The sequence below is a fragment of the Molothrus ater genome, chromosome 1 (assembly GCF_012460135.2).
Source record: "Molothrus ater isolate BHLD 08-10-18 breed brown headed cowbird chromosome 1, BPBGC_Mater_1.1, whole genome shotgun sequence".
Classification (NCBI taxonomy): Eukaryota; Metazoa; Chordata; class Aves; order Passeriformes; family Icteridae; genus Molothrus; species Molothrus ater.
This window is the reverse complement of record NC_050478.2, coordinates 140243599-140270377: the sequence shown is the minus strand read 5'-3', so window position 1 is coordinate 140270377 and position 26779 is coordinate 140243599. Positions and strand designations below refer to the sequence as shown.

General features: G+C 42.2%; 1 protein-coding gene across 1 annotated transcript in view; it reads left to right on the top strand.

Annotated features, from left to right (window-relative positions):
• The window catches only part of SNTB1 (syntrophin beta 1), a 113394-nt gene that overhangs the window by 78522 nt on the left and 8093 nt on the right, over nt 1-26779 (top strand). Inside the window, exon 4 of the mRNA XM_036404371.2 lies at nt 20309-20448. Within this exon, the coding sequence (XP_036260264.1) occupies nt 20309-20448 (140 nt within the window). The remainder of the gene's footprint in view (nt 1-20308; nt 20449-26779) is intronic.

The window sequence follows — 26779 nt, the reverse complement described above, 5'->3', positions numbered from 1 at the left end:
CCACCAGCCCCAGGCAGGATCCACATGGCTCTGCTGGGACAGGGAGCTCTGCAGATCTCTGCTCAGCAAACCAGGTAGGGCTTGACAGGGGCAATGCTGGGCTCTAGCTTGAAAGGAGGGAGAGGATGCTGAAAGGAAATGGGGAGTTCAGTGCCTGCCTGAGGTGTGGGAGCTGTTTCTCTTGGTTTCTCCAACAGAACAGGGTGGTAGCTGTGGGACCACATCCTAGTGTGGTCTGGAGCACATCCTGATGTGGTTCTGAGCACTGGCTTCTTTGCACAGTGTGTCTGCCACAGCATGAATACTTAACTCTTTGTTCTAGGTAACCCAAATTGCAACTGCTGTTTGGCTAGGTTGGTTTGCTGAACAAGGAGCTCTCCAGATTTTGGTGGTTGAGGTATTTTCTTCCTAGATTTTGCTAAATTTTCAGGTTATTGGGCCTTTCCATCTTTTGCCTTGGCAGTTGCTGTTGATCTGTCCAAAAGGGTCCTGCTCCCCTCGTGCATGTGCTGGGTCATCTCACCTTTTGGGGCTGTACAGGTTTGAAAGTCTCTGTTTGAACATATTTGCAGTACAGTTCATTTGAAAAAAAAAAAAAAAAAAACAGCAAAGATACAGGTGTGATGTGAAGGAAGACTTTGATCCCCTTTATCCCCTTTATTGAGAAGCTGGGGAAAAGGTTCCTTTTTTCTCTCAGCCTCTGACAGAAAATATTGCAAGAAAGATAGTGAAGGAATTGGAGGCAGTGATGCTCTTTGGTATTCAAATGTGATTTAAATGCAACATGAACCTCCCTTATAAAACACATTGCACAGGGAGCAGAGACCTCTTCTGATCCCACATCCAGCCCTGCTGTCAGTGGGGAGTGGAGGGTGGCCCTCCTAATTGTTTCAAGTGCTTCAGTGCCAAAACAAGTGATCTGCTTCTGCCCCAGTGTGTTTCTGCCTCCTCTCACTGGTGCAGGCAGGGTGCCAGCAGTGGTGGGTTAGGACAGGGGAGAGCCTGTTCTTGCCCAGCTGTGGGATGCAGAGTGGGAGAAACCAGAGCAGCACAATGGTTGAGGAAGGTGTGGAGCTCATCCTGGGCATTTGGAGATGCTGTGGAGTGGTTATTCAGGGTCAGGAAGCTGCCATTAAGGCAATAGTTTGGGGTACCTCAGCTGAAACAAGAGCAAGGCAAATGCAGTCTGAGCAATAGGAAAGCCCTGAGCGCTGACCCCATTGACCGCAGCCCCGAGCAGCACTGGGGACACCCTTCAGCCCCTGGATGCCACTTCACTTCCAGGGGACAAGCAGACATGCTTACATCCCCAGGGCTGGGCCACCCTAAGTACACAGCCCTGCAGTGTGAGGCTGCTGGCAAACACGGTTTTGCAAGAGCTGTGCCCTTGCACTCTGTCTGTTTGCTCATTTCTCTGCATTTTTCTGCTTACAGGCTGCGTGTTAGAAGCGTAAAAAGAAAGGGATTGTCTGTCTTAGAGAATCCTGGATTTTTCAGGCATTAAGTTCCCATCAAGCTGCATTTTCTCTGTTCAGATTTACCTGATTCTCATTTGCTGGTTTTGTCTCCTGAAGTTAAAAATCACCTTCAGGGGAATGGGGGGCCCATTAGGGGAGTGTTGACCTTCAGGCTTTGCCCAGTGTGAATTCCTCTCACCCCAGTTATCGTTTCTTTGGGGTTTTTTTCTAGCATAACAATACTCCTATTTCAGCTTTTTGATTAATGACATGAATAAATAGATCAGAAAGCAGCAGAACTGGCCATAAAAAAGCCTCTTTGCTCTGCAGCCCTTCTTCTCCCCCCAGGCCCCTCAGCTGATCCCCGGAGAAAACTTCTGGCAAAAGTAGAGCTATTCTTAGTAAAAATACCCTAATTTAGAGGGAAACATTTGGATTTTTTCCTCTCTTTTTGCATATTATTGGCCCACTACACTCACCCACTCAGCTTGCAGTGAGAGCAGTGCTATCTCCCCCCACAAGTGCTTTTAGGACAGAGGAGCTGGTTAATGTTGCAGGCTGCTGTGGAAGAGCAGAGTGGCACTGCTGGTACAAGCAGGAGCCATATATGCCTTGAAAGCTGCTTTGCCAAACAACTGTTAACAGAGAGAAATAAACAGATTTTCCAACTATATCTTGAGGGGAAGTTGTGTTCTCTGTTGGAAAGAGGGATTGACCTTTAGAAGAATAAGAGAGTTTTAAAAGAACAGTGAAGAGGGAAAAGGTACATGCCTTACAATTTTCGGTGGGGCAAGACATTCATTCAGTGCCTACTCTACAAATCCAGTTCAATTTTAATGCTCAACCTCTGGTTATGTAAGAAATTCCTAAGACTGTTAAAACCAGCCTTTTACCTTATTATCATAATCCTGTAAAAATAAAATTATACTCCATAATACCATGAGAACCCTTACAAAAATGCACCATTATACAATTATATTGCAACACAGCAACTCTGTAGACTGCAGGGAAATATTTCTCATGCAGTCTAGTTGTTGTATCAATAATATTTTCAACACCCTTTGTTACTGAGGAAGAAAGAACATGCTGATACCATATGTAAAATAGCATATTTTGAAGTTGTGATTTCAGGGCTTGACTGTGGCAAAGGTGCTTGAGTATTGGTGAAATCCTTGTAAGAACTGTACTTGAAACAAAGCCACAATTGAAAAGGTTTCATGTATCATTCCTCTTCTCTCTCCCACTCTTAAATTAATGATTGTTTTATTTTAGTTATTTTAAGATGGGAAATGTTATGACAACGGAGTTTTAGCATTAAAAAAATATTGGTGATGAAAAAAAATCCTTTTATTTCCTCCAGATTCTTCAGTTCCAAAGATTTATTTCTGCCTGCAGAATTACCCTCTCTTCTTAAGTGGACAGTAATTGATAGTGCACATCATGATAATTAGTCTAACGAGTCTCCTAAACCCCAAGCCCCACAGCTATCTTTAAGCTCCACATTGTCTTTACTATAACGTAAATAAAAGCTTTAGAAAAAGACTGAAAAGAAATTTGATATTGAGGGAGCCTTGTCCTCTCCAAGGGGTTTCCTCTACTCATTTTTAATGAGGCCCATATTAGTTGTCATTTGTACCTTCCCTGATGAATAGTTTGGAAGAAAAGCTTTCTCTGTGCACAGCGAAATTTGTGCCAAGTTGCTGACCTTTGCTTTTGGTGAGACCTCATTTGAGTCTGAGTCTCAAGCCCAAACATGTTGTTGGATCAATCACGTTGATTTTTGGCTCAGATAGTGATGCAGGGCTAATGAGTTGTGCTGTGTACACATTAACCTCAGACCCGGAGCGCTGACGGCAGCCTCGGAGCAGAACGCGCCGGGGCTGCAGGAAAGACATTCCATGCTGGCATCTTAATAGAGGGAGACAGTAACAACAGTAGGGCAGTATCACAGGTTCACTGCTTGTGGGATGTAGGATTTAATCAAAGCTGGAAAAACAAACTGCCTTCTGTTCTGTTTGGGGAAAAAAAAAACATCACCTCAGTACCATAAAGGTGCTTTATGAAGTGTGAAATAGAGAGGAAAGCCTGAATGTTTAAACAGTAAGACAATGATTCTACTACCAAAAGGAAATCTGCTTCAGGGAACAGCCTTTGAATAACATTAGATTTAACCTTGTCAGAGCTTACCATCCAATGATTACAATGGCATTGCAAGGAATTTGGGAGCATTGAGGTATTTTTTTTATTATTAATACTTTTTTAGCAATACTTTAGCAAAGTTCTCCTTTATTCATAAGTAAAAATCTTAAGACCAATTGTTGAATTACTGCAAACAGCCAGCATCCCTTGTTTGCTAGGAAGGTGTTTCTGATCATTTCCAAAAGCAACACTTCCCTCAAAGAACAAGATTTGGACCTCATTTTACAATTGTAAATCTAGGGAGAGACAGTATTTCACAAATCATCCGTATGGAGAGATAGACAAAAATCCCAACATGCACAATATCCTTGTACTGACTGCTTTCCTCACTTGAAGGATTAGGAAAGGAAGGAAGAGTTACTCAATGACTAGTACAAAAGCAACATTTTCAATTTTAATTTTAATGCAAGCTCCAAACAATCACATTTGAGGGACAGAGAAATACAGACAGAATACATTTGATTTCTGCAGATCACACACAGTTTTCTGTCCTCCTCTTTGTGCAATGAAAACTGATCAATAAGGCTGAAAGACCATTACTGCTTCAAATAGAAAATCCAGTGAAATCAAATGGAAAAACCCAAAGTCCACAGAGATCCAGTCTTTGGTGTTAGACTTTGGAAGCAAGATGGGAAACAGCTGAAAGGGACAGGGTGAGAAGGGGGTAGAAGTATCCAAAACAGGACCTGCTAGAAGAGCGAAGCTCTCTACAGGTGTGAGAAGCTGCCCCATCGTGGATTGCTGTGGCACTGCTGGAAGGGCATTCTGGCTTGTACAGTGAGCCTGTTCAGTAGTCAGGGTGCAAAAAGGGGATCTGGAGCCAAAGTGCATTATGTCTGAAGGACATATGTCTGGGGGCTTGGACCTTCTGCTCTCAATGTAGTCACATTGAAGACAAATGGACTTGCCAAAGGTTTTCTCATATGTTTCTGGATTCCCTGAGTTTCAGGTGTTCCTGCAGGACCAGTAGCCCTGCTGGAAGGAAGCACCTGAGTTTTAATTACTAATGACTATTAGCTGCTGTGAAGATTCCTGAAACTGTGTGAACGCATCGTGTTATTCTTGGAGCTTTTTTTGTTTATACATTTCTGCTGAGCAAATGCTGCTGTACAAACATTCATTTGTTGATCTTGTGCTGAAAATAGTTGCAGACATTGGCCAGAGTAGCTGCCAAAGTGCAGTGTGGCTATAGCTGCTTTTTTGTACTTCATGCTGGAAATGCCAGTGATGTTTATGGAAATGGCTCTAAAAAGGTTCACTTTGAGGAGAAGCCTGCTATGGGAATAGAAGCTCACCTATTTGTTTGTGGAATGAAAAGCTTGTATATTATTATGAAATAAATAGTTCATGGTGTGGTCTCTGGCTTCTGTCACCCTGGGAAATTCAGTGCAGGGCTCTTCAGTTTGGAGGATACATTAAAACTTCATGTTTAAGCACATACATGTATTCATTCCACATAAGAAATCCTTATTATTGCTATGTTCTTTGGATCCCCGAATCACAGAGCTACAGCATACACAGTAATACTCTCCCACATAAATTTTCAAAACAGAGGTTTGAATCTGCTTGCCCAAAACTGTAGGCATATGTTAACAAGGCAAAGGCAACTGGAAGAAATGGAAGAAGCTGGAAGTGTTGCAAAGAGGAGCAGATTGGAAAGGGGTTTCACAGCTTAAATGGGGCAGTGTGAGAACCTTTTATGTGATGTTTTTGACTGGTTTTGTGGGTTTTGGGAAGGCTGGCTATTGAGGATGAGCTGACTTGCTGTTGGATTCTTCCTTTGCTGTTGCAAGAGTTTGAAATGAGAAAGAGAGCAGCTCAGATTCTGGGGGTGTTTGTTGTGGCTAATAACATAATAATTATTTTAGTATGAAAGTGCCCAGGATATAGCCAGAGCTGGAATACCATGGTGTGAGATTGCAGCAGAAGTAGTACCAACAGGAGGAGACCCTGCTCCAAACTCTAACCATGTGAGTGTGCGGGAGAAGAAGAAGGAGACATGGGACAAAACATCTGATATGTCTCTGCTGTGATTTTTGTTCCTCTGGGACATAAGCCAAATGGGTACATGCAGAAAGACAATTAGAGCTGGGGGAAAGGGAAGAGTGGGACAGCACTGGAAGAGCTTGGAAGATTGTGAGCTAGGGGAGCCTGGAGGAAGGTGACAGTGGAAGGAGCAGATGATGAATAGATGAACTGCAGAGAGCTCTCGGTACAGACGGGTGTACAAAATATTGAGTGGCTTGGAAGGTATGGAAATCTTCTCTACTAGCAAGAATAAGACCAGCCTTTTGTGAACCTTTCATAGTCACATAAGATTAACTCTTCACAGCTCCAAGAAGACTTCAAAGAGAGGAATTTTAGCTCCTCTCTCTTACTTTCCTTCGTATTGGACTCAGTTTGCGCTCAGCAAAGGTCATGTACATCATCAGTTTCTGTTAGCCTGGATACATCAAGTAAAACTTCAGTCTCTGCCCTCTTCAAATAACTTGAAACAGCTGCTTGGATATTTGCAAGTGCAAGCAGAAGGAATGGGTTGTGGTTACAGGATCACATTCTAGTGAGTGAACAGTTCTGAAAAAAAGCGACAAGGAGGCAACCACTAACTGATAATGGTTACACACACCTGTAGGCCTGTGTGGACCTGTGGAGTGGTTCACATTTTTGGAAACAATAGCATTACAGGCTGTGGTGCTAAAACATGAATTATAAGAATACCAGTCTCACAGGTAACAGAGATCTCAGACTGCCTTTCTTCCAGGGAAGCAAATATGCACCATGTTGCCTTGTGTCAGCCCCAGACATTATCAGCCCAGGATTCAGCAGCAGCAGCAGCAGCAAAGGTTATGTGCATGTGCAGATAACAGCAAATGAAGTTTGCTCCTGATCTCCTCTTTCTCTTCCCCTTCTATCACTCTGCAGCTCAGCCTCCCCATCCCCATCACTGACTGCCCCTGCCTCTGATGGTGGCTGAGCTATGTGAGCCTGCCTGCTGTCTCAGGATGTACTTTTGAATAAGTAGTGCATTTAAAGGGGTACTAGTTATATGCATGAAAATGTTGTAATAGCTAGCCTGATTTCCATCTGGCATAATTTGGGAGTAAATCCATTGACGTCAGTAGAACTGGAAGGATATAAATATAATTGAAGTCAGACCCTATATTTTTAAGGTTAAGCCTAAAAAACACTGTAGCTTACTCTCCCTCCTCCCCCCTCAAATCTTTTCTCTTTCAAGCTCTGTCACAAATTTATATGTCTTAATTAGGATTTCATCTGTTTCTGCCCAGTTCAATCAAGGATCTGTCAGTAAAGAATTTTAGGAGATGCAGAGGTGAAGCTCTCCTGACCCCCTGCCTATCTTTAGAAAATCTCAATGGCTGCTGGTTCTGAAAAACCGTGGCAGCAGTTGTCCTTTTGTGCCGTGGTCAGTTGTGTCAAGCTGTGTATCTGTAGCTATGTTTAGTTCAGAGCACAAACATTAGGCAGAAATGGAATGCTTTTTTGGCAAGCAAAGAACGTGATTTTCAGCCCATTCACACAGAATCGTGTTAATTAATAGATTGTTTTCTGACAAATAGTTAATTGTGTCTTGCTGTTTTCCATATGGCTAAGGAAATAAAAAAGCCAAAGAGGACAGGGTATTTAAAAATCCAGAAATTTTGGTATGAAACTGCTGATATGATAGCCAGTGCAATCCCATTTGCTCTACTTCTAAAATTGGTTATGTGAATATTAGCATGAAACTATGTAAAGAAATACAGAGTTCCCAATTTTCTTTTTGTAGTGTTACTCAACTAAATTACTTAAGATTTTTTTCTCCCAATATATGAGATGGAGGCCAGGGTAGACTACAAAAGAAATTTCAACAAATAGACAAATATTTATCTCTGTTGTAGGAATCAAAATAAGAGAAATAATTTGTAAAATTTCCTAGTGAAATTTTCCTTTAGGGCAAGTATATTTCTAAAACCAAGGGTGGAATTAGGTGTAGTCACTTGGTAATGTCCACATTTGTTTGTCTTCTTGGAGTTTCCACTTCCTTGTAGTTGCAGAAGTTATAGTAGCTCTGTGATGTTTAAGTTATCCTCAGCCAGCTCATACTGTAAATGGCTGGCACTTGCTGCCTGGGGTGATTTATTAGCCCACAGCAGGAAAGAAACTTCCATTGATCAAATCACTTGGTTCGTGAGATCATATGTCTCTTGTGCCAAAAATAATTTCTCTTTGGATAGGAGATATGTTTGTTAAGAGATCTGAAAGTCTAATGCTGCTACCAGGAAGTTCTTTATTTTATTAAAATTTGTATCCCAGGGTTATTTCTTAAATCTGAAATCTTAATTTCTCATCCTGGATCCACAGGTAGATAACCTGTAGCATGCAGTCTGGTTATACTAACTTTGGAGATTAACTTTATTCATCCCAAGTTTTTCTTTTAGAAGGATGTTCAGTTCTCAGTACAAATTTCTGAAAGTAGTTTAATGCTGTAATTATTTTAAAACTATGAAACACTGACAATTAGAACAGATAGAGGGCGTTAGCTTTAAAAATTACATAGTTTACAGTATGTAATTTGCTGATATTTGTGGGATTTAGTTCTGTAGATTGATGGCCCTAATTGTGTATTTTAAAGTAATCTAGATGAAATAACATGACACAGCACTAAAGCCATTTATCCTGTGTGGCTAATTTAAAGCTCAGCATAGGTAACTGCCAAGTAGAATATTCTTTATTTGTCTTCCTTCTGTTGAATATTCATAATTTCTATTAACACATGGCCTTCAATATTTGCCTTTTTTTTTTTTTTTTGGTAGATAGTAGATTAGTTAAAAGAGTTGTTGCTGTAAATGCCTGGGCTGTGATCTTGCCTGGTCTTGTAATATAAACAATATCAGATCTGGGAAAGTCATGCCTCTTGGGAGGTGGCAGCCCACATCCTGACTATAGGTGGCAACCTCATAGTTTGAATACTTTTACTTTAGGGGTATTTCTTTGACTGCATCTTCTGAAATAAATAGGGTTTATGAAAGCTGAGCTCTCGTTTTTATTGTATGTTCCTAGCCACAGAGAAAAGCTTGAAACTATGGAATGTCAGCAAAGCAAAAAGGCTTGATGTATCAGCAAGAATTAAAAATGTATTTTAAATACCAGGCAAACCTCAGACTGGTTTTCGAGCCCCATTTGACATCCCCAAGAGAAATTTGGCTGACTACAGTTGATAACAGTGGTTTCCTATTAAAGCTGCCTTGCCAGTTATTTTTGCATCATTAGGGATGTGTGTGTTTCTTCATGTGCCTCACAGCTAGTGGTGACAGCTGTCCAGAGACCAGTGACAAGCTGCAGTTATCCTCTAGCTCTGAACTTCCTCTCCTGCATTCTTCCCACTTACCCATTTCCTCTGTGACCATTGCTCTCCTGGAATTACTTTGGCAGGGTTACAGTAAAGATCATCTTAAAACTACTTTTAGCTAAAAAAGCAAATTCAAGTTTTCTGTTAGTCTCCCAAGCATGTAAAGATACCTGAACTCACAGTAACCCCAGGACTACAGTGGATGTGCTCCAGTATGGGCAAAGCTTTTCTAATGGTGAAACTGGCCTAGGACTACCATAGAGTAGCTGAGGATTTGTGTCAGGGACGTTTTTAAAGAGCAGGCTAGACAAATCTAGACAAACCAAGGTTGTCCTCCCCTGAGCAGTGTTCATCTTTCAAGTCATCCAGGAGGTTCTGGAGTGACACAGCTGGTGAGGGAGCCAGCTCAGGAAGGCACCTGACTGGACCTGTTGTTTGGGAATGGAGAAGGACTGGTGTGATGTGATGATGTGATGGTGTGATGTGATGGCTGGAGGCTGTCTTGAGCACAGCAATCACAAAATGAGTTTTCAGTTTTTGGAGACATAAGGAGGGGGCTCAGCAAAACCAATAGCGTGGGCTTTTGGAGTGCAGACTTCATCCACTTGGGAGATTGGTACAGAGAATCCCTTGGGAAGCAGCCCTGAAGGGCAGAGGAGTCTAGGAAGGCTGGACAGTGTTCAGGAAGGGAATCCTAAAGGCATAGGAGTAGACCCTCTCTGTGTGCTGAAAGATGAGCTGGTGGGGATGAAGACGAGCCTGGCTGAATGGGGAGTTTTGACTGGAACTCAGGACAAAATATAGAGTTTATGACCTTTGGAAGATGGGATGGGGAACTCAGGAAGACTAAAGGATGTTGTAAGGTTATGCAGGGAGAAAACTACAAGGGTGAAAGCCCATGCAGAACCTAACCTGGCTGCTGTGGTAAAAGACAATACAATGTTCCTATAAATACATCAGCAAGAAAAGGAAAACTAAGGAGAATCTCCAGCCCTTATTGGAGGTGGGGGGACACAGAGTAACAAAGAATGAGGAAATAGCTGAGGTATTTAAAGCCTTCTTTGTCTCAGTCTTTAATGGTAAGACCTGTTGTTCTTTGAGTACCAAGCCTCCTGAACTGGGTTAATGGTTGGAATTGATGCTCTTAGAGGTCTTTTCCAACTAAAACAATTCTATATTTCTATGGTTCTATCTTCAGCTCTCTTTCTATGAATCTAAGCATTCATATTTCTGAGCCAGTGGCTGGCTTGGATTGATTTATGCCTTCCTTCTGGAAGACAGAAAGATTCCATGCTCAGTTTTTCAGCAGGGAAAGTGGCACTTTTAGTTAGATACCATTTGTTTTCTGTACAGATTCCTTAGAAAACGAACAAATTGCAAATCAAACAGAACTCTCCGAAAGGGCAAAGATTTTAAATTCAGTTTTGTCTTCATTAAGCAGTGAAAGAAAGTGAATTGGATATTAAATGGAATAGCTGTTAATTCCTTACTGGCACCCTGGAATCCACTCGTGCCAAGATCCACCAGGAAGACCTGCTGGATGTTCTCCCAGCTCTCCATACTGTCTGCCAAGGTGCAGCAAACTGAATACCTCTTTGGTGAACAGAGGTCCCTCAGAGCCAGCTCAGCTGGCTTTCTGGGAAAAAAAAACTAATCCTGCCTATCAGAAAATGTTGGATATGATAAATCAAAATGAAAAGTGCATGTTTAAGTTTCTCCTCCTCCCTCCCCCCCACAAAAAAGGCCCCAAAACCAGGTATGTTGCTTGAGTTTCTTAGATAGCTTGTGGAGGTCTGTCCTGATGATGGAGGTACAGACTTTGTAACCATTTTTGAAAAAGGTTTCAAATAATCTAATGGCTTTGAAGCTGACAACTTGGTAAATAAATAGATCAGAAAAAAGACAAGTAGAAATTTTTTTGGTGATAAATCTTAATAAGTAGATTTGGATTCCAAATTGTGACTAATTTTCACCAAATTTTTCAGACATCTGTGGCTGCTCCACATTCTTTCAAAATTAAGTGAAATTTTTAAGAATTCTAATTGAATTTTTTTAATAAGGCTCCCAAATATTTCTCAGCATGCTCAAAATTCCAGTTGATGAAGTACAGCATACAGATTTTAATTGTTTTTTGAATTCACTCATTTGCTCAAGATTATTAGTTGCATTGCAGCCTATCAGTATTACTGACTATTGGTCAATGACACACAGAATGAAATGACACAGTATTCTGGATTGTCCTCCAGACAACATAATAACAATGAGAACAAAACATGTTGTTCTCTCTCTATTGCTCCCCTACTATTTTTTCTTCCAGCACTTGTGATTTATTATGACCCTTGAGTAAAGTAGTCAAATCTGTCAGACTTCAAAAGGTACCAACCATGATGGGCCATTATTTCTGAGACTGAATATTAGGGAAGACAATGTGGTAGACAAAGGCACAGAACATCTCTTGGGACAGATTTCAGTCACTATAGTTTTAATGTAGACATTGATGATTACCTGTCCTTCACCAAATAGACACTGTAATCATTTCAAATTGCATTTTTCATGTTTCAGCCATCGTTAAAAATTGCAAGCTGCTTTCAAAGCAAAAGTCCACCTCTAGCATTCCCACTTGATTGGAGGCTGTTGAAAAGTGTTCTTCAGCTGATATTTAGAAATCCACACACTTTTACTGGATTGAAAGATGACATGCTTGTATAATTTGAGGCAATGGGTATTATTACTCATTTATCTTAATGTGGAACCCATTTGATCAGCAGAGGTCAGATTCAATTGCAAATTATAGACCCTTCAGGGACAGTGAGTTGAAACATCCACATCTGCACATGGATTCTGCTCTTGTACAATTGCCATTATGTCCCACTGATGATGATGTAATGTGCTCCCTCAAAAAGTGCTTCACCTTGGCTTGAACAGAGCACTCTGCTCAGAGCACAGCTCCAGCACACTGCAGGGCATGGCAGGGATCAGTGGCTGTTCCTGGTATCCTGGAGCATACCTGTTTCCCCCACCACTAAGTAACAATATCTGCTCTTGGGCACTTGCACAGGAGAGGTGCCAGAGCTTCCACAGCCTCCAGCACAAAGTAGAATCCCTTTCCTTCTGTGGCTGACCCTGATGTGCAAAATAGTTCCATGGCCTGAAGCAGAAGACACACGACTGTGCTGTGCTCCTTCCTGGTTTTTCACAGGGCAAGCCTGGCTTACTGGAGGAAGGAGACTGCTCCATTTTAAAGAGAAGTACAGGCTTTTCTCCCAGCACTAGGCTTTTAGTGCTTTGGGGTCCAGTGATTATTTTGGAGACAATAGAGCTGCTCACCTCTCCCAAAACTAAGCTGCATCTTAGAAGTACAGTTTCTACCACATTTTAATTCTTTGGTTTTTATTTAAATATTTATTAAACTTCAAATAGCTGCTTCAGCAGCTTTTTGTTGATATGTTCATAAGACATGTTTCAGAAAGCAAGTTTACAGCCACTCTCATGTGCAGTCTGAAGAGCCCACCGATAAGACACCTCACAAATAAGTTATGTATGCACACACAACAGATTCAAAGGTGTCTATTCTAATAGCATCTCCACTTCTATCCTGAATGTGTGCTTTTGAGCATGCTGGAAGACAGGTTGCTGTGTGAAACACTGGTGCTGGCAGATCAAACAGTTGCTGACAGGTCATGGAGGTAAGTACTTGTGAGTGCCTCCACTTTTACAGAGTTTCTTGCTTATAAATAGCAGGTTTGTGCTCACCCCCACTCTTCAGGCTTTCCATTCATTTGTTCAATCAGTATAACTGATTAGAAGAGCCTGGGGTTAATGGTCTTTCCCTCCCTTTAGTCCTCACTCCCCTGTGCTTCTTTAACAAGCAGTACTAAAAATGTGACCGCTTCCAGTCCAGCTTTGTTCCCAGTCAAGTTGTCTTTGAAGGGCAGTTGAACTTTAGCTGTCCACTATCTCCCGATGAGCCTCAGTGGCCAGTGGAGCTGTGCTGACCTTCCTATGTGTCTGACTTGCATCTGTCTCTGTCCTTGTGACTTACAGGTTGGCTACTGCCCTTGAGCAATGAAATGTCCTCTTACCTTCCCTGCTCTCCCCTGGCAATTTCTGAGAAGCAATAGAAATGAAAACCAGAAAAGATAGCAAAGTGTAGGTTTTCCTACAGAAGTAATTTGGTTCAACACTATCATTTCAGGAGTGGACCTTTGCTATTTGCAAAGCTTTGCTATCATAAATTACTGCTATTCTAATTTCACACAGTGCTGTCATGGTCTGAAGTCACTGCTATAGAAGAAAATGTGTTTTACCCAGGAGGCACCAGCATATTTCTTAAATCACAATGGTCACCTTAACTTAGATGAAAAGCAATCAGTGTCCTAACAAATGGTGTGGGACATTTGCCATCTCCTGTGCATACTGCATGTTTGGTTTTCCCTGGAAAGAATCCTGACATTATCAGGAGGTTAGAATCTCCTGTCTCACTGAAGAATAGCTCTTATTTATGGACCTTCAAATCCCAACTTCAGGCATAGCAGAAGGATTGTGGGTCATGGTTGAGATTTCAAAAATAGATTAATTACCATTTTTTCCCATTTTGAGTCCCCTGGACTTTGATTTCTGTGTATTTAGTTAATCAGTTTCTGTGGATGTCAAGACAACACATGAGGATTTTAAAATTTCTCATATTGTTGTGTAATATATTTTTACTTCAGGTAAAGTGAATAAAGTTTATATGATGCTGGGATTTTAACTCCCTTATGTTTCTTATCTTTAATCTGCTGCAATGGAAATGCAGAGTGTTAGACTCCATCAAGATAGAAGGATCAAGGATGCACTTCTTATACAGCTCTAGAGGATTTAAGGCTCAAGGCAAATCATCCTGCAAACCCTTTAGGAGTGATAACTATTTTGTATTACTACTGCATTCATATTGGTGCAACATTCATGGAATACATGCATGAAAAGCTATATGTGAACAGAATAATTATACAACCAACTTTACCTCAGGGGAAATCTGTGTGATGACTCTCTGATCCAAATCTGGACTTCTTCAGTTTTTTTCTGGTATTTCATAGACTCACTCATAGAAGAAAAAAACTTCTTCAGTTTCTTCTGGTATTTCATATAGGTTGGAAGGATTTCAACCTCCCTGCTCTAAGTTAGACCCAGCTAGACCAGCTTGCTCAGGCCCTTGCATAGTCATGCTGTAACTTGAGGGTGGCCATTCATGGTCTCTCCCAGTATTGACCACCCCGACACATGGAAGAGGTTTTCCTGAGTATCAAATCAAAATTCCCCTTGCTCCAATTTGTGTATATTGAATTCCATCCTCTTCCAGTGCACCATCTTCTCTGTAGTATGGAAGACATGGAACCCTCAGGCATGTTTCCCAAGGGCATGGTCTAAAGAGTTATTAGGAAAATTCCAGCTGACTTTACCAAACTCTGAAACAAACTTCTATTGCAAAATGGGGATCAGGCATTCCTGTTTGGCTGTAGGAAAGGTTTCAGATCACCTGCCATTCTTGCATGGGTGAGTTCACAGCACTTAGGTACTTTTCTTGCATTTAGACATCTTTGGATATGAGCCAGAGCTGTTTGAAAATCCCATTAGTCTAGAGAGTAAGGACATTGTTTGAAATATTGCTGTGTTGATGTGTTTGGGTTCATTTTGGCAAATGTTGGCTTGTGTCCTTTCATTTTAAATGATAATGAGAAGGAGTTCAGACTTGAACAGACCTGTCTTGAGAATGAGTGTCTTGTCCATGCTCAGCAGTGCCTGTAACTGAGGGTGTCAGTGTATTCCTGGGCTCTGGGGTTGGATCAGTGCAAGGCTTGGATCAGTGAGGTCCCTGCTGTGGCTCCACCTGACCCGTGTGGCTCTGGCTGCTTGCACCGCACTGGTGCCAACGTGTGCATCACTCACTCGCTGCTCTCTGCTCACAGGAGCCAACATTGTGCCCTGCCCTTTGGGGGATTTTCATCTCTGCATTGACTTCAATCCAGATCTGATAACAGCACAAGCCACCTTTGAGCCACCGCTGAGGTCAAAAAGAGAGAAAAACAAAACCAGGCACGTTTTCATTAGCTTTTTTTAAAATGCTAAAGAAGGTGCACATTATTTCCTGTCTAAAACTACAAAGTTTAGCAGCAAAGCACGTCTCATCCGCATGTGGTATGGGAGGTGTTGCTATCCCCTGCCTGGGCTGTCACTCACACCCACTCCCGCGTCGCAATTTGCCTCCCATCAAATGAGCTCGCGCAAAGATCAGCATTGTTGCATATGCTGGGGTGTGCAGGATGTATTTCTGCATCCCTGCTGTTCATCTTGCAAAAACCCTTTCAGTACCAGCTGTTATTTTCAGGAACTGACAAGTGGGTTTCTGTAAATTAATCAAATTTATTCTGAACATGGATGTAACCCTTCATCAAAAGACAATGAAAAGGCAAGAAATACGTAGCAGAACATATCCCAGCCTGTGTCAAATCTGGCTTGTCAGCACAGAGAGATTTTAAGGAAGAGGTAAAATAGCAAGAAAATTCTTTCCTGACTGCTCCTGCTGTGCTCAGTGTAAGAGATAGTGTAGGTCTGGGATTTGGGAGGAGGTGTTGGAAAAGGGGGTTAAAAAAAATCACTAGTGTAAACATACACTTGCTGACTTCACAGTGGTCTCTGAAAAGACACATTTTGGATACTTGCTGCAGTGGAGTCTGCTGGCAGTTTATAATTTGTTTACTAAACAGGGAATGTAATTGAAATGTTCCTTTTGAGGCAACAAAAATATAAAACAGCTTCTCAGAGTAGACCAAGGCTTCTAATTTAATTATCTGTAAGCCTCACAGATTAAAACTATTTTTTCATCCATTCCTGACAGCCTGAAGTGGATAAATAACCAAAATTTAAAGAAAAACCTTTTGAAAAGGAAACCTGGCAGATGAAAGAGCAAAGGTCCAAACAGTTGTAGAACGATTTATCTCCACTGAGATCCCCCCCTGTCTTTATGGTAACTAATTATATGTGAAAACTGTTAAGGGTTTGGAAGCTGTGACACCCATTGGAGGGGAGAGGGGTCCCCAGCACTTCAGTCACAACAAGCTGGCTCCTTTGAAACACTGCTGTGTGCCAGGGGAGTTACTCCTTAAGGGTACATAGTGAGCAGTGTCCAGAGAAGCAGCAGGAGCAGCCATACAGGTAATGTTGAGCTTGTGTCACCACTTGCAGTCAGTCCTTGACACCACAGATCTGGTCCCAGAGCAAAGCCTGGCACTGCAAAGGCACCCAAAGGCAGCCAGAGCTCAGGCATGTCCTGGGTGTGTCCCAGCCCTGTGTGTGCCCCCTGTGCCCTGCACTGGAGCATGGTTGTGTCAGCCAAGGGCTGATGGGCAAGGCTAGCTACTGGTGTAGCTACTGGAATTCAGCAGCTGTTCTTGAACACCTTTTATCTGCCCCCACATTCCTGTCTGTTCCCACTGTGTGTGCCACAGGAGTGTTTACCACCCCAGCAGAGACTGCAGTGTCTGTGTGGGAACAGAACTCTTAACCTGACTCTGCAGGGGAAGTCTGTCTCTGAGCATGTTGTGAACACACGTCTCCTCTGGTGTCATCCCAAGCCCAGCTATCATGCTATCATACACAAAAAAAATTGGATTTCATCATTTTAATGCAGCACGTTAAATATTTTCTGAATTTGGAAAGGTCAACGAAAGAAGTGCATTGGGGGAAAAGTGGTGTTTCCATGTAATGGGGTCAGTAAATGAGGAGCAAAGAGGTTTGGAGTAGCAAAAACCATTCTTCACAGCACTTATTTTCTTAGAAAATGTTCTCCCTTTTCAAGTTTGAACTTTAAGACTTCGATCTAGGGGCATAGTATGTCTAGGACACACACAAAAAAAATCAAGTTTCCTTCTGGTATAAACATTTACAGCTTCATTGACTTGAGGTGGAATTTCACCTGGGAATATAAGTGGTGAGCCCAGTGACACATAGACAGAACACTGCTGCTTGGAGGTACTTGAGCAGTGGCCAGAACACCAGGGAAATATTTGCTGATTCATTTTGCTGTGGAGTACTTACTTTTCTGTAGTTCATCTAGAGTTGATCTAACAGTTTTGACTTTGAAAAAAGGTTGAGTTTGAAAAGTTTTTTAGACTAGATGGTGATTTTATTTGTCTGCAACACAGATCGATGCACTTTGAATTGTACTTGTGCAAGTGGGAACTGGAGCGAAGAAACTGTAGTGCAAGTGCCAGAACTCTGCAAAATTCTGGCTAAGGAGCTAGCCTTAATCATTATCTAAAACCATGCCTCTAAAATGTATCTCAAATTAGATTTAAATTTACTCATACACAGGCATTTCATGTTATCTTTATGGTATGTCAGATATTAAAACCTTTAAAACTTGAATTAATCCTTCGCTTAGCTGCCCATAAGCAGCACGTTTATTGCTTTTGTTTTGTAATTTGCTATTTTATCAATGCTTGGTATGACACTTGTAGATCTGGATTAATTTCCCATGCTGATTTGTGATGAATGTGCCTTGTAGGCTAATGGTATCTTCCTCCTTTGTAAAATTTGCTATTACCATTTACAGGACAGCATGTTCTCTTTGACACCCTCCAGAAGTGCCAACTGCCTGTTGAACAGCATGGCATCAGCTGTTACAGCCTGATCCAAACCCTAGAAAATAAGGGAACAGTGATGCAATTCAAGGTTTTTAAGGAAAGGCAGTATCTTTTATTAGCTCAGCTGTTACAGTTGGGAAAAAACAGACAGGCTTTCAGGCACACAAATCCTTCTTCAGGTCTGAAATAGCAGCAGTGTTGCTTACACCAGCATTCCTCATCAGTGAGGCAGCTATGGTCCCTGTAAGGTTTAAAAGCTGTGTTTAGAAGTGCGTGTATTGCATGGCCCTGCTCACTGGGGAGGGCTTCAGAGCAGAACACAGGCAAACATCACTCGCCTCCTCAGCTCTTCCCAGTGCACACCCTGCAAACCAGGGGTACATCCCACAAGGAGAGGTAGTGCAAGGTCACTTGTTCTTGAGAAAAATCTTCAATACCTTATGACCAAGCCACATATTCTCCAGTCACCCTGCTGTTGGGAAGGACTGAGGCAAAGCTGTGGGCTTCACAGTGCAGGTCATTAACTTCAGGATTCATGCTGGAGATTCTGTCTCCTAATATTTACAGCTGTCCAGCAAAGAGTTGTGGGACCAGCTGGCAAAATCAGTTTTATTCTCCTTCTTGTAATTGCTTTACAGGGAACTCTGTTTCCCAAAGTTTCTGAAGTCACTGTTGACTGACCAGCACCCTGATAGCAAAACATGTGATTGGAAATGCTCCACAGGCAGGATGGTTCTGCAGAAAAGCTGTGAACAGCTTCCCATAGTCTTTAGATTGCTTGTGGTCATGGAAATTTCATATTTATCTTCCTTTTTCTTTTCTAGAAATCTTCAAAAGTATGTACTAAAGTCTTTCTAGTTAAAGAACAGAGGTGAGGTGGTCAAAATTAAACATTAACACTAACATTTACTGAATGTTAACGTTACCTGTGACACTCATTTCTGTATTGCCACGCTGGACCTGGGGTGTGAACTGTAGTTAATAGCTGTGGTATTAAGAAGCTGAGGATGCTTTTTGCTCGTGTGAATATTTTCATGGTATGTGGACTGTGAGAACTCTGGATTTTGCATTCTTACCTGAGTGTAGTAACAGGTGTGTTAATTATGTGTCTTCTCTATTCGGCCCTATGGGAAAATGAATGATTGCATTTCAAGAAACTGTCACCACAAGAAAATTATGAATAAGTATTAATGCTTCTGTAGAACTTGAAAGGATGAACTGTTTATGACTTCAAGAGACATGAAAAACCAATGAGCAAGTAATGCTGTAAACAAGAATATGATTATTGGAAAAGCTTAGTTCAGAGGGAGAAATACATATTAAAAATCTTAGTTTAAGATCTGGTTTTGGGCATTGTGTTGTGAGGTAAAGGTGTGTCACATTGCTCTTGAAAGCCTTTAAAAGTTTAGAAATTTGTGGGTGCCTGTCTTTGTATAAAATACAAGTGTTTCAAATGTGGTTCTGAATTATCATACCTGGGTGTGTCTTTCCCAGCCTAGGCCAAACTTTGATCCCTTTTATGTTTCTGCACCCAACAATGTGCCCAGTGACACATGCCCATGGCAAGTAGACTGGCATCAACCACAGAACAGCACAGACAGCTGCTTCTTTATCCCAGAAGAGATTTTAGTGGAGGAGTCATAAAGACAAGCAGATTCTCTGGTGAATTTCAGAATTTGTTTCATTCCTTTTAGTACCCAGGCAAAATGTTTGTGTTTGAAAGCATGGGTGTGAGTATTACTGTGGACCAGTGTTTCTTTTTCTTTATGTGCACCAAAAGGAAAATGATTAGTTTGTCCATGAAAGAGCTTCATTCTTACTTGAAATAAAAGTCCTTACATATCCCCAACTATTTTAAGACACTTCTATGCTGCCAGAGTAGAAGAAGTAAAAACCAGGATCTATACTTGGTCCCCATAACAATAATTGTCTTGCCATGTGGACATCACACATCTAACTTGCAAAATATACTTCCAGATCTGGATTCTGCAGCAGCCAGTAAAAGGCTCTGATGCTCTGGTCTTTGGACATCTTTGACAGAAAGGTTTGAAATGTGAAGGCAGATCCATTACCAAGTCAGTGCTTGAGATGAACCCCACATTTACGTTGGATCTCCTTACAAAGGCATTTCTAAAACTGGAAGAATAGTATGAAGGAAAGAGAAGCAAAAAAAAAAAAAAGTGAACTGCTGAGGAAAAAAAGTATCTATCCCCAAAACACTTGGTTTTGCTATCTATCACTCTTCTTTAATAGCGATGATGTTGCAGCTTTTTTAAACAGAAACAGCAGCAGCAGTGTTCAGGACTCAGGTTAATGTGCCAGCTACACATGAATGGTGCTCATTATAAATATACCTTTAAGGTCTTTTCATGCATACCACAGCTAACTAACAGCCAGCTCCACCTCAGTGTTCTTCAGTGTCTCAATACTGCATTTATGGAGTAGCCTGTAGTGCAGGAAGGCTGGAAATGGCAGTGCTAATGGTAGCAGCAGATGACTTTGCACGTTATTCCATTTCTGCTGCATCTGATTATAAATTCAGGTGGGAGATGTCAAAAAGCCAGGGAAGTAAAAGTCTCATGTGTTCATTTTCTCACCCAGAACTCAACATGTTTGTCACATCTGGCTTTGCATGCTGGCAGCTTTGTCTCCTCTTGTTTCACTGAGACTTTGCTCTTTTCCAGGTGCCAGGAGACAACGAGAAGCACTGGAAGCCCGTGTTGGTGGTTTTGACAGAGAAAGACCTTTTAATATATGAGAGCATGCCACGGATAAAGGAAGCCTGGTTCAGCCCTGTGCATACCTACCCCCTGCTCGCCACCAGGTACCTTTGCTTTTCATGACAGCTTTCAGGAGCAGTGGGAGCAGCTGAGTCAGCCAGGAGCAGGTAGAGCTGATACACAGCTGCAGTCACACTTGAAATGTTGTGGTTGGAGAAGCAGGTTCTTCCTCAGTGGGCTGATGTGCCGAGCTTAACTCCTCTCTTCTCCTCCATTTCAAATTCTGGCTGAAGCTGACAACCAGAAACTCACTGGGATTTTGGATGTGGCAACTTAGCTTGGATACAGAGGCAGGAGTGATGAAAAAGCTGAAAGCTCAGTCTCCTGAGATACCTATCTCAGTGTGCAGACCTGTGAGCTAGGCAGAAACACCCCAACTTCCAGCTGCTCCTCCAGGCTGAAAAAAGTGAACTTGTTGCCCTGAGTTGAATGTTGTGGTGTGGCAGTTCTGCACCACCAATTTGGGCCTTTTGGAGGGTTCCACATGTGATGGAGACACTTCCAGCACAGCTTCTGTTCCTGCTCTAGTAAATTAATTCCTGGCATTTTTTAGCTTAAAATGGTAAGCTTGGAAGACACATTCTTGAATCTAGGTTAGCAATAAGCATTTGCATTATTTTGAAGGTACCCATTAACACTAATTCAGAGACAGCTTTCCCATGGTTGCCTTTATGCAGTGGAAACTGTCTGTGCTTCTTGATGTGAATCTTAATCATGTTTCTCTGCCAGTATGGTCAAAAGGCTTGAGAAAGAGCTGTTGTTCCTTGTTTCAGCCTTGCTACAGGCCTCTATTATACCATTTTCAATGAGTTCTCATTCAGAAGGGCTGGTTGCCCTGGCCAGAAGCAGTGGGGCTCTTACTGCACTCTCATTAGTTAATTTTTGTTCTCTGTGTCTCCCCAAATGAACTGACGCTTTGCTGCTAAGTCATTATGTTAAAAAAATAAAAATTGTACTCACTGATTTACACTGATGGTGTGTTCCATCAGTGGGAAGCCACCTTCTGACTCCCTCTTTGTTATCCTAACATGGGTGAGAGACACCAGCTTTGCAGCTGGCAGCCTGCTGCATGGTATGGTGCTGGATGCCATTGACAATTCTAGGTGACAAGTCCCAGTGAAAGCTGGGTGAAGTATTGCAGCCTGTGTCCAGGTGTGTCACCACACCTTAGAGATTGAGAAGCAATAGCACCCCAGCAGAAGGTGATGCATTTCCTCCCCTTTTTTTAAGGTTTCGTTTTTACATGAGCTCAAATCCTCCCTAAAGTGACTGGGTATCCTGAAGTGCACCCTGCCCTTTCCTGGCCACACATTGTCATGTGTAAAGACAGCTCCTTGCTGAGTGTCACCAGCTCCCATCATCAGTGAGACCAATTTACTGCATCAAATAATCTAAGTCTACATCTTGGCCCTGTTACTTAAATTATTTTTTCTCAAGAGGCCACATTGGATAGCAGACAGCCTTGCCTTGGATGGGGATGGTCATCTCCTTGTCAGATGGGGTGCTTTCTGAGTGGAAAAACATTGGCCTTCATGCTGGAGAGGAATGAGAGGTTGCACAGCACATGTGTCAGGCTGCTGAAGGGTCTTTACAGACTGGGAAGAAAGCAAGCCAGGATGGTCTGTGAGAAAGCCAGGGTGCAGTTCAGAAAAGACAAGTGCCAAGTTCAGTGCTGGGGAATAATCACCTCTGCTGTTTTGGGATGGAATATGAGCAACAAAGTAGTTGCTCTGCCAGGAAGCACCCGAGCACTGTGATAAGATTGCTTCAATCTAAGGTGTTGTGTTTTTGAGAGGGGAAAATGAAGACAATCATCTTGGGTTATAGCAGAAGTGTTTCATTTTGGGCAGATATAGTAATCATAACTACAGAGAAGGAGTAAAGCCTAGGGTGATACTCCATGTTCATGAGAGGCATTGCACTTCCAAAAAGATGCCAGTTAACTGTGGAAGGTCTAGAAGAAAGCAATGCAAATATGTAACATAGAAACACTATCAGGAGGGGAAAACTTAAGAAACCTTAGTAGCTTAATCTAGAGAAGTCCATGGAAAACATGTCAATAATTTTCAGATGTGAAGAGAAGAAACAAGGAGAACAGGGGAGTATCTTTTCCAGATCCCTCCTGAACACAACAGGACATAGTTGACGGCACTTGTGGCACGGAATTGGTGAGGTTTAGATTCTCTGGGAAAGGTGTATGATCCTCATTACTGGGGCATTGAAGGATGGGTGACACACAGCACAGTTGGCCCTGCTCTGTGAAGGGGGATCTGCTGGGTGACCTCCTGACAACCATTCCAGCCCTATTTCTGTGATTTCTTACTACTATCACTGAATGTAACACCCAGAGAAAAAGACAGCAGCTACACAGAATTTGGAGTTCAGAACGTAGTCACAATGTGATAAGTACACATATACAGCAGATTCCATAAATGGACAGATTCCCTAAATCATTACACCTCCTGTTTGGGATGATTTTGATTAAAACTCTGCAGGGTCCTGCTTTTATGATCTGCCACACTGAGTACAGTTACAGCAAAAAAGTAGAGCAGGTTTTCTGTTGGTATTGACTGCTGTGTTCATTCTCGGTCAGTGATTCCCCTCCTCGTGACGAGTTTTTTAATCCCCTCTGTGCATTGATCAGTGCAATTTAGAACTTTTCACCTGTAAAGTTTGCAGAGCACATGTTGTAATCTTAGCTGCTCCCATCTTTCAGATTTTTATGAGTCCTTGGGAAAACATTTTTGCTTAGCTAATGCATATTTGAAAAGCTGCTGAAACTGGAAAACTTCAGTGCCAGATACTGTACAGAGTCATGCTTAATCTACCCAAAACATAATGAGCAGAGAAAATTGGAAATTGGTAGAAGGATTACAATCTTCTCACAGTACTTTAACAACAAAATTTCTACATGCCCTTCTTGTTTGTTGATAAGTTTGCCTACAACCTATGGAAGCCATTAAGACCTAAAATTATTTTCCAGTCAGTCTTTTCTAGCTTTGCATGGAATACAAATAATAGCTCAAATAAAACTGAGATCAGATTTTAGTTGTTCCTTTAAATCTCTGCGCGGGGAGGCACGGCAGCTGGCACACAGCCCTGACTCCAAGGACCTTTTTGTCATAATCTCTGTTTCAGTGTTTCCTTATGCCTGAATAACAGTGCCTCCCTCTAGCATGGGAATGGGGCTTAAGTAATTACATCTTATATGTTTGCAATCAAATTCCATTATCTATCATAGCCAGATATGAAAGGAAAGGGGAAAAAAAAAAGCAGCCCATGTTGGGCTCTGATTAAAGATCAGGTAAGAAGCTTTTGTGTACAGCTGAGGTCTGTAACCAGAAAGTATTAAAGCAGTTTGATAGCTAATGACATAGAAAAAATGGGGAAAGAGTTTGGGCACTGATTACTCATCTGGGCCAGTGGATGGAGGGACAGGCAGAGAGCACTGGGTGCCCTGAGAGCCCCAAGAAGTGTATGGGGTGCAGTGCAGGTTCCCTGCTGGTCTTCCCAAGGCAGTGAGGCGGGCTCTGGGTGCCTCCATGCAGCTGAATTGAGAGAATGTGCGCAGGTTCCGAGGAGCACAGCCATTCCAGGGCAGGTTTCACATGCTAAGTCAGGGTGCCGTAGGAAAGGTCAGATGGCAGTGGTGTTATCACAGTGTTGATGCACTTGTACGTGGTCTCTTCTGAGCTAAATCTCAAGTGAGCAGCTGAAGGCTTCCTTTGAATGGCAGTGCTGGTTTCACTGGCCTTTCTGCAGAGACCATTAGATCTGGCTGTTGCAGTAAATTGTTGACACTCTTCCCATCGCATTAGGATGAGACGCAGGTTCCAGTGTTTCTCACCCTGCACCAGCACCCCATGTCAGAACACATCCATCTTGCTGTCACACGTTCGCAAAGCATAAGGTTAAAAAGGTCCCCGAAATACAGAGAGAGAAGGAAGAAACGATAGAAGATCAGAAGTGTCTCCCTGGCCCCAGGGTTGGTTTTCAGCCGCTGCGCTCCGAGCGCTCCGTGAGGGGTGAGGGGACTCCCGGCCGTGCCCGGCCTTCTCCCGCCCTCTGCCGGCGCTGCCTGAGCCGGGAGGAGCCCTCGGCTCTCGGGCTCCGGTGCTCACAGATTCCCCCAGAAACCTCCACAGAGCACAGGAACCTCCCCGGGCTTGGGTGAATATTACCGGAGCCGGGCCTGGGGTGCTTCTTCAGCTCTGGGGTGCAGCACACACCACACACCCCCCCCCCCTCCCCTGCGGTTATAGTGATGGGAGGCAGGAGCGAGGGGAAGCCTTCTGTGAGGTTTCTTAGGCTATTTTTAGTGGTTTAAGGTATCTCTGTGGTCTTTAGGATAAAATACATACTATGTAAATGAAATGGCCCACATTAATGCAACTTTATTAAAGCATTCTTTGAACTGTACCCAAATACATGAGTACTGACAGCTGGTACATTAATACTATCGAATGTCCTCCTGCATGTTTGCTTAGTTCATGTTTAAGGGCATGACTATTCAAAGCATCATCTGGAGTTGCTTGATGGAAAAACATTTTTAAATAGTGAGACTGGATTTTTAATAATGAGGAGATAATAAAAAAAGGCAGGCAAGAATCAATGTTCATGTTGGATGTGTTCACATACTTTTATTTGTAAAGTACATCTTCATTCTATCCATATGCTGAAAAACCACAATACAGTACTATGGATACAGCATGAAGGTGTGGGGGAGTAGGTGGTGGTGCTGTGTGTTTTGGAAGGAAATCAAACACTGGAACCATCTGTTTGCTATGTATTCACTAACATAAGTAATAGAAAATGATTTTTAGTATAGCTGATGAGCCCTGCATAAAGGAGATGGCCCAGGAAAAAGGTGGAATAGTTTTATTTCTAATGACAAACTTGATGTGATTTTCCAGGCTGCTTTTTCACAGCCCAGTAGCCAAAGGCAGCATGAGAGCAGTGGCCGTGCCTGTGCCTGGGTGACCACCCAGGGACAGACAGCAGCAGATGTCACTGGAGATTTCAGCTCCCTGATTCCTGCCTTAATTATCAACATGTAGCTTCCCCTCAGAGTTTGCACCCTCTCACACCAAATGAAAGAGAATTAAGGTTTTTGAGCTGTTTGCTCAGTCCCCGATTGCAAAATCTGCCAATAGTAGAGATAGGAGGCCCTGAGTATCAAAGCTGAATGGGGCATTAACTCAGCTTTTCCAGAGGGGAAAAAGCCCTTCTTGTTGTGCCCAGACACAGGGCAGGGCATCTCTGACCAGGATATTCTGTGTCTCGCCTCCCAGGAGCTCTTGGGAACATAAAATAAAGTTTTCATAAACTTGAGAATGAACAAATCTTGCAAACCTTCTAGTGGGGTATGAAAGAGGGGTGCATCTGTTTGCCACAGTGTGCATCCCAAATGTCAGCATGGACTGTCAGGGAATTGGGGGAAATTTCAGATGCCCTGTGGCTGATGTTTCAATAATCAAAAAGCTAAAGTTGTGCTTTTTCTTTCCTTTCTGCTTTTTTCTTTTCTGCTAAAACATCTCTGTTTGGTGGCATACCCATACAGTGTCAGCTACGTAACTGTTCTTGCTGATGCCGAACAATAATTTGAGGGTAAATTAGTATTCAGTAGATTAGTTTAATCTGATGTTTTCTCCTTTAGAATGAGTGTTCTACTACCATGCCACATGCTTTATAGACTACTGTGAAGTATATTGTTTGGCTATAGAAAGAAAAACAGAAGGGACAAGACAGAAAGAAGTTTTTCAGACAAATTTCATTTTGTGATTGCCTCTGAGGGTTGGTCTCTGAATCTCAAAGAGTGATGAGCTCCCCTAGATTAATTTTTTCAGATGTATCAGTGTTGTGTCCCTAAGTGAATCCTGTGTTGAGTGTCCATACTTTTAGAGGGAAAAAAAAACCAACAAAAAAGGGCAGATTTAAAGAAGAATTAATTTTTATGAGATATTGATTTTCTCACTCAAAAATATTCCCTGCTATTTTTGTTTGCCCAGATGAACAAACTTTTCCTGGCCACTGGAGATCAGCTGTTGATGCTGGGCAAAAAAATGTTGATTGCAGACAAATGTGAGAGAATTTCAGATTACAAGTAGCTGCAACATTTTGCATTTTACAGGTTTCTTATGGGAAAAGTAAGTACAAGACAGTACTTTGGCATCTACATATTTTACAGAGCTTCATACTTTATTTAGCAGTATTTATCATTGAATTTGACAGCAGATGTTTAAACTTTAGAGCAAGTGGTGCTTCACCATGGAAGTTGGATTCAGCTGCCTCATCTGAGCCAGCACTTGTATCTGTGGACCAGATTCCATCACCACACACCAGTCAGGGATTTCTCTCAGCTCCTCATCCAAAGGG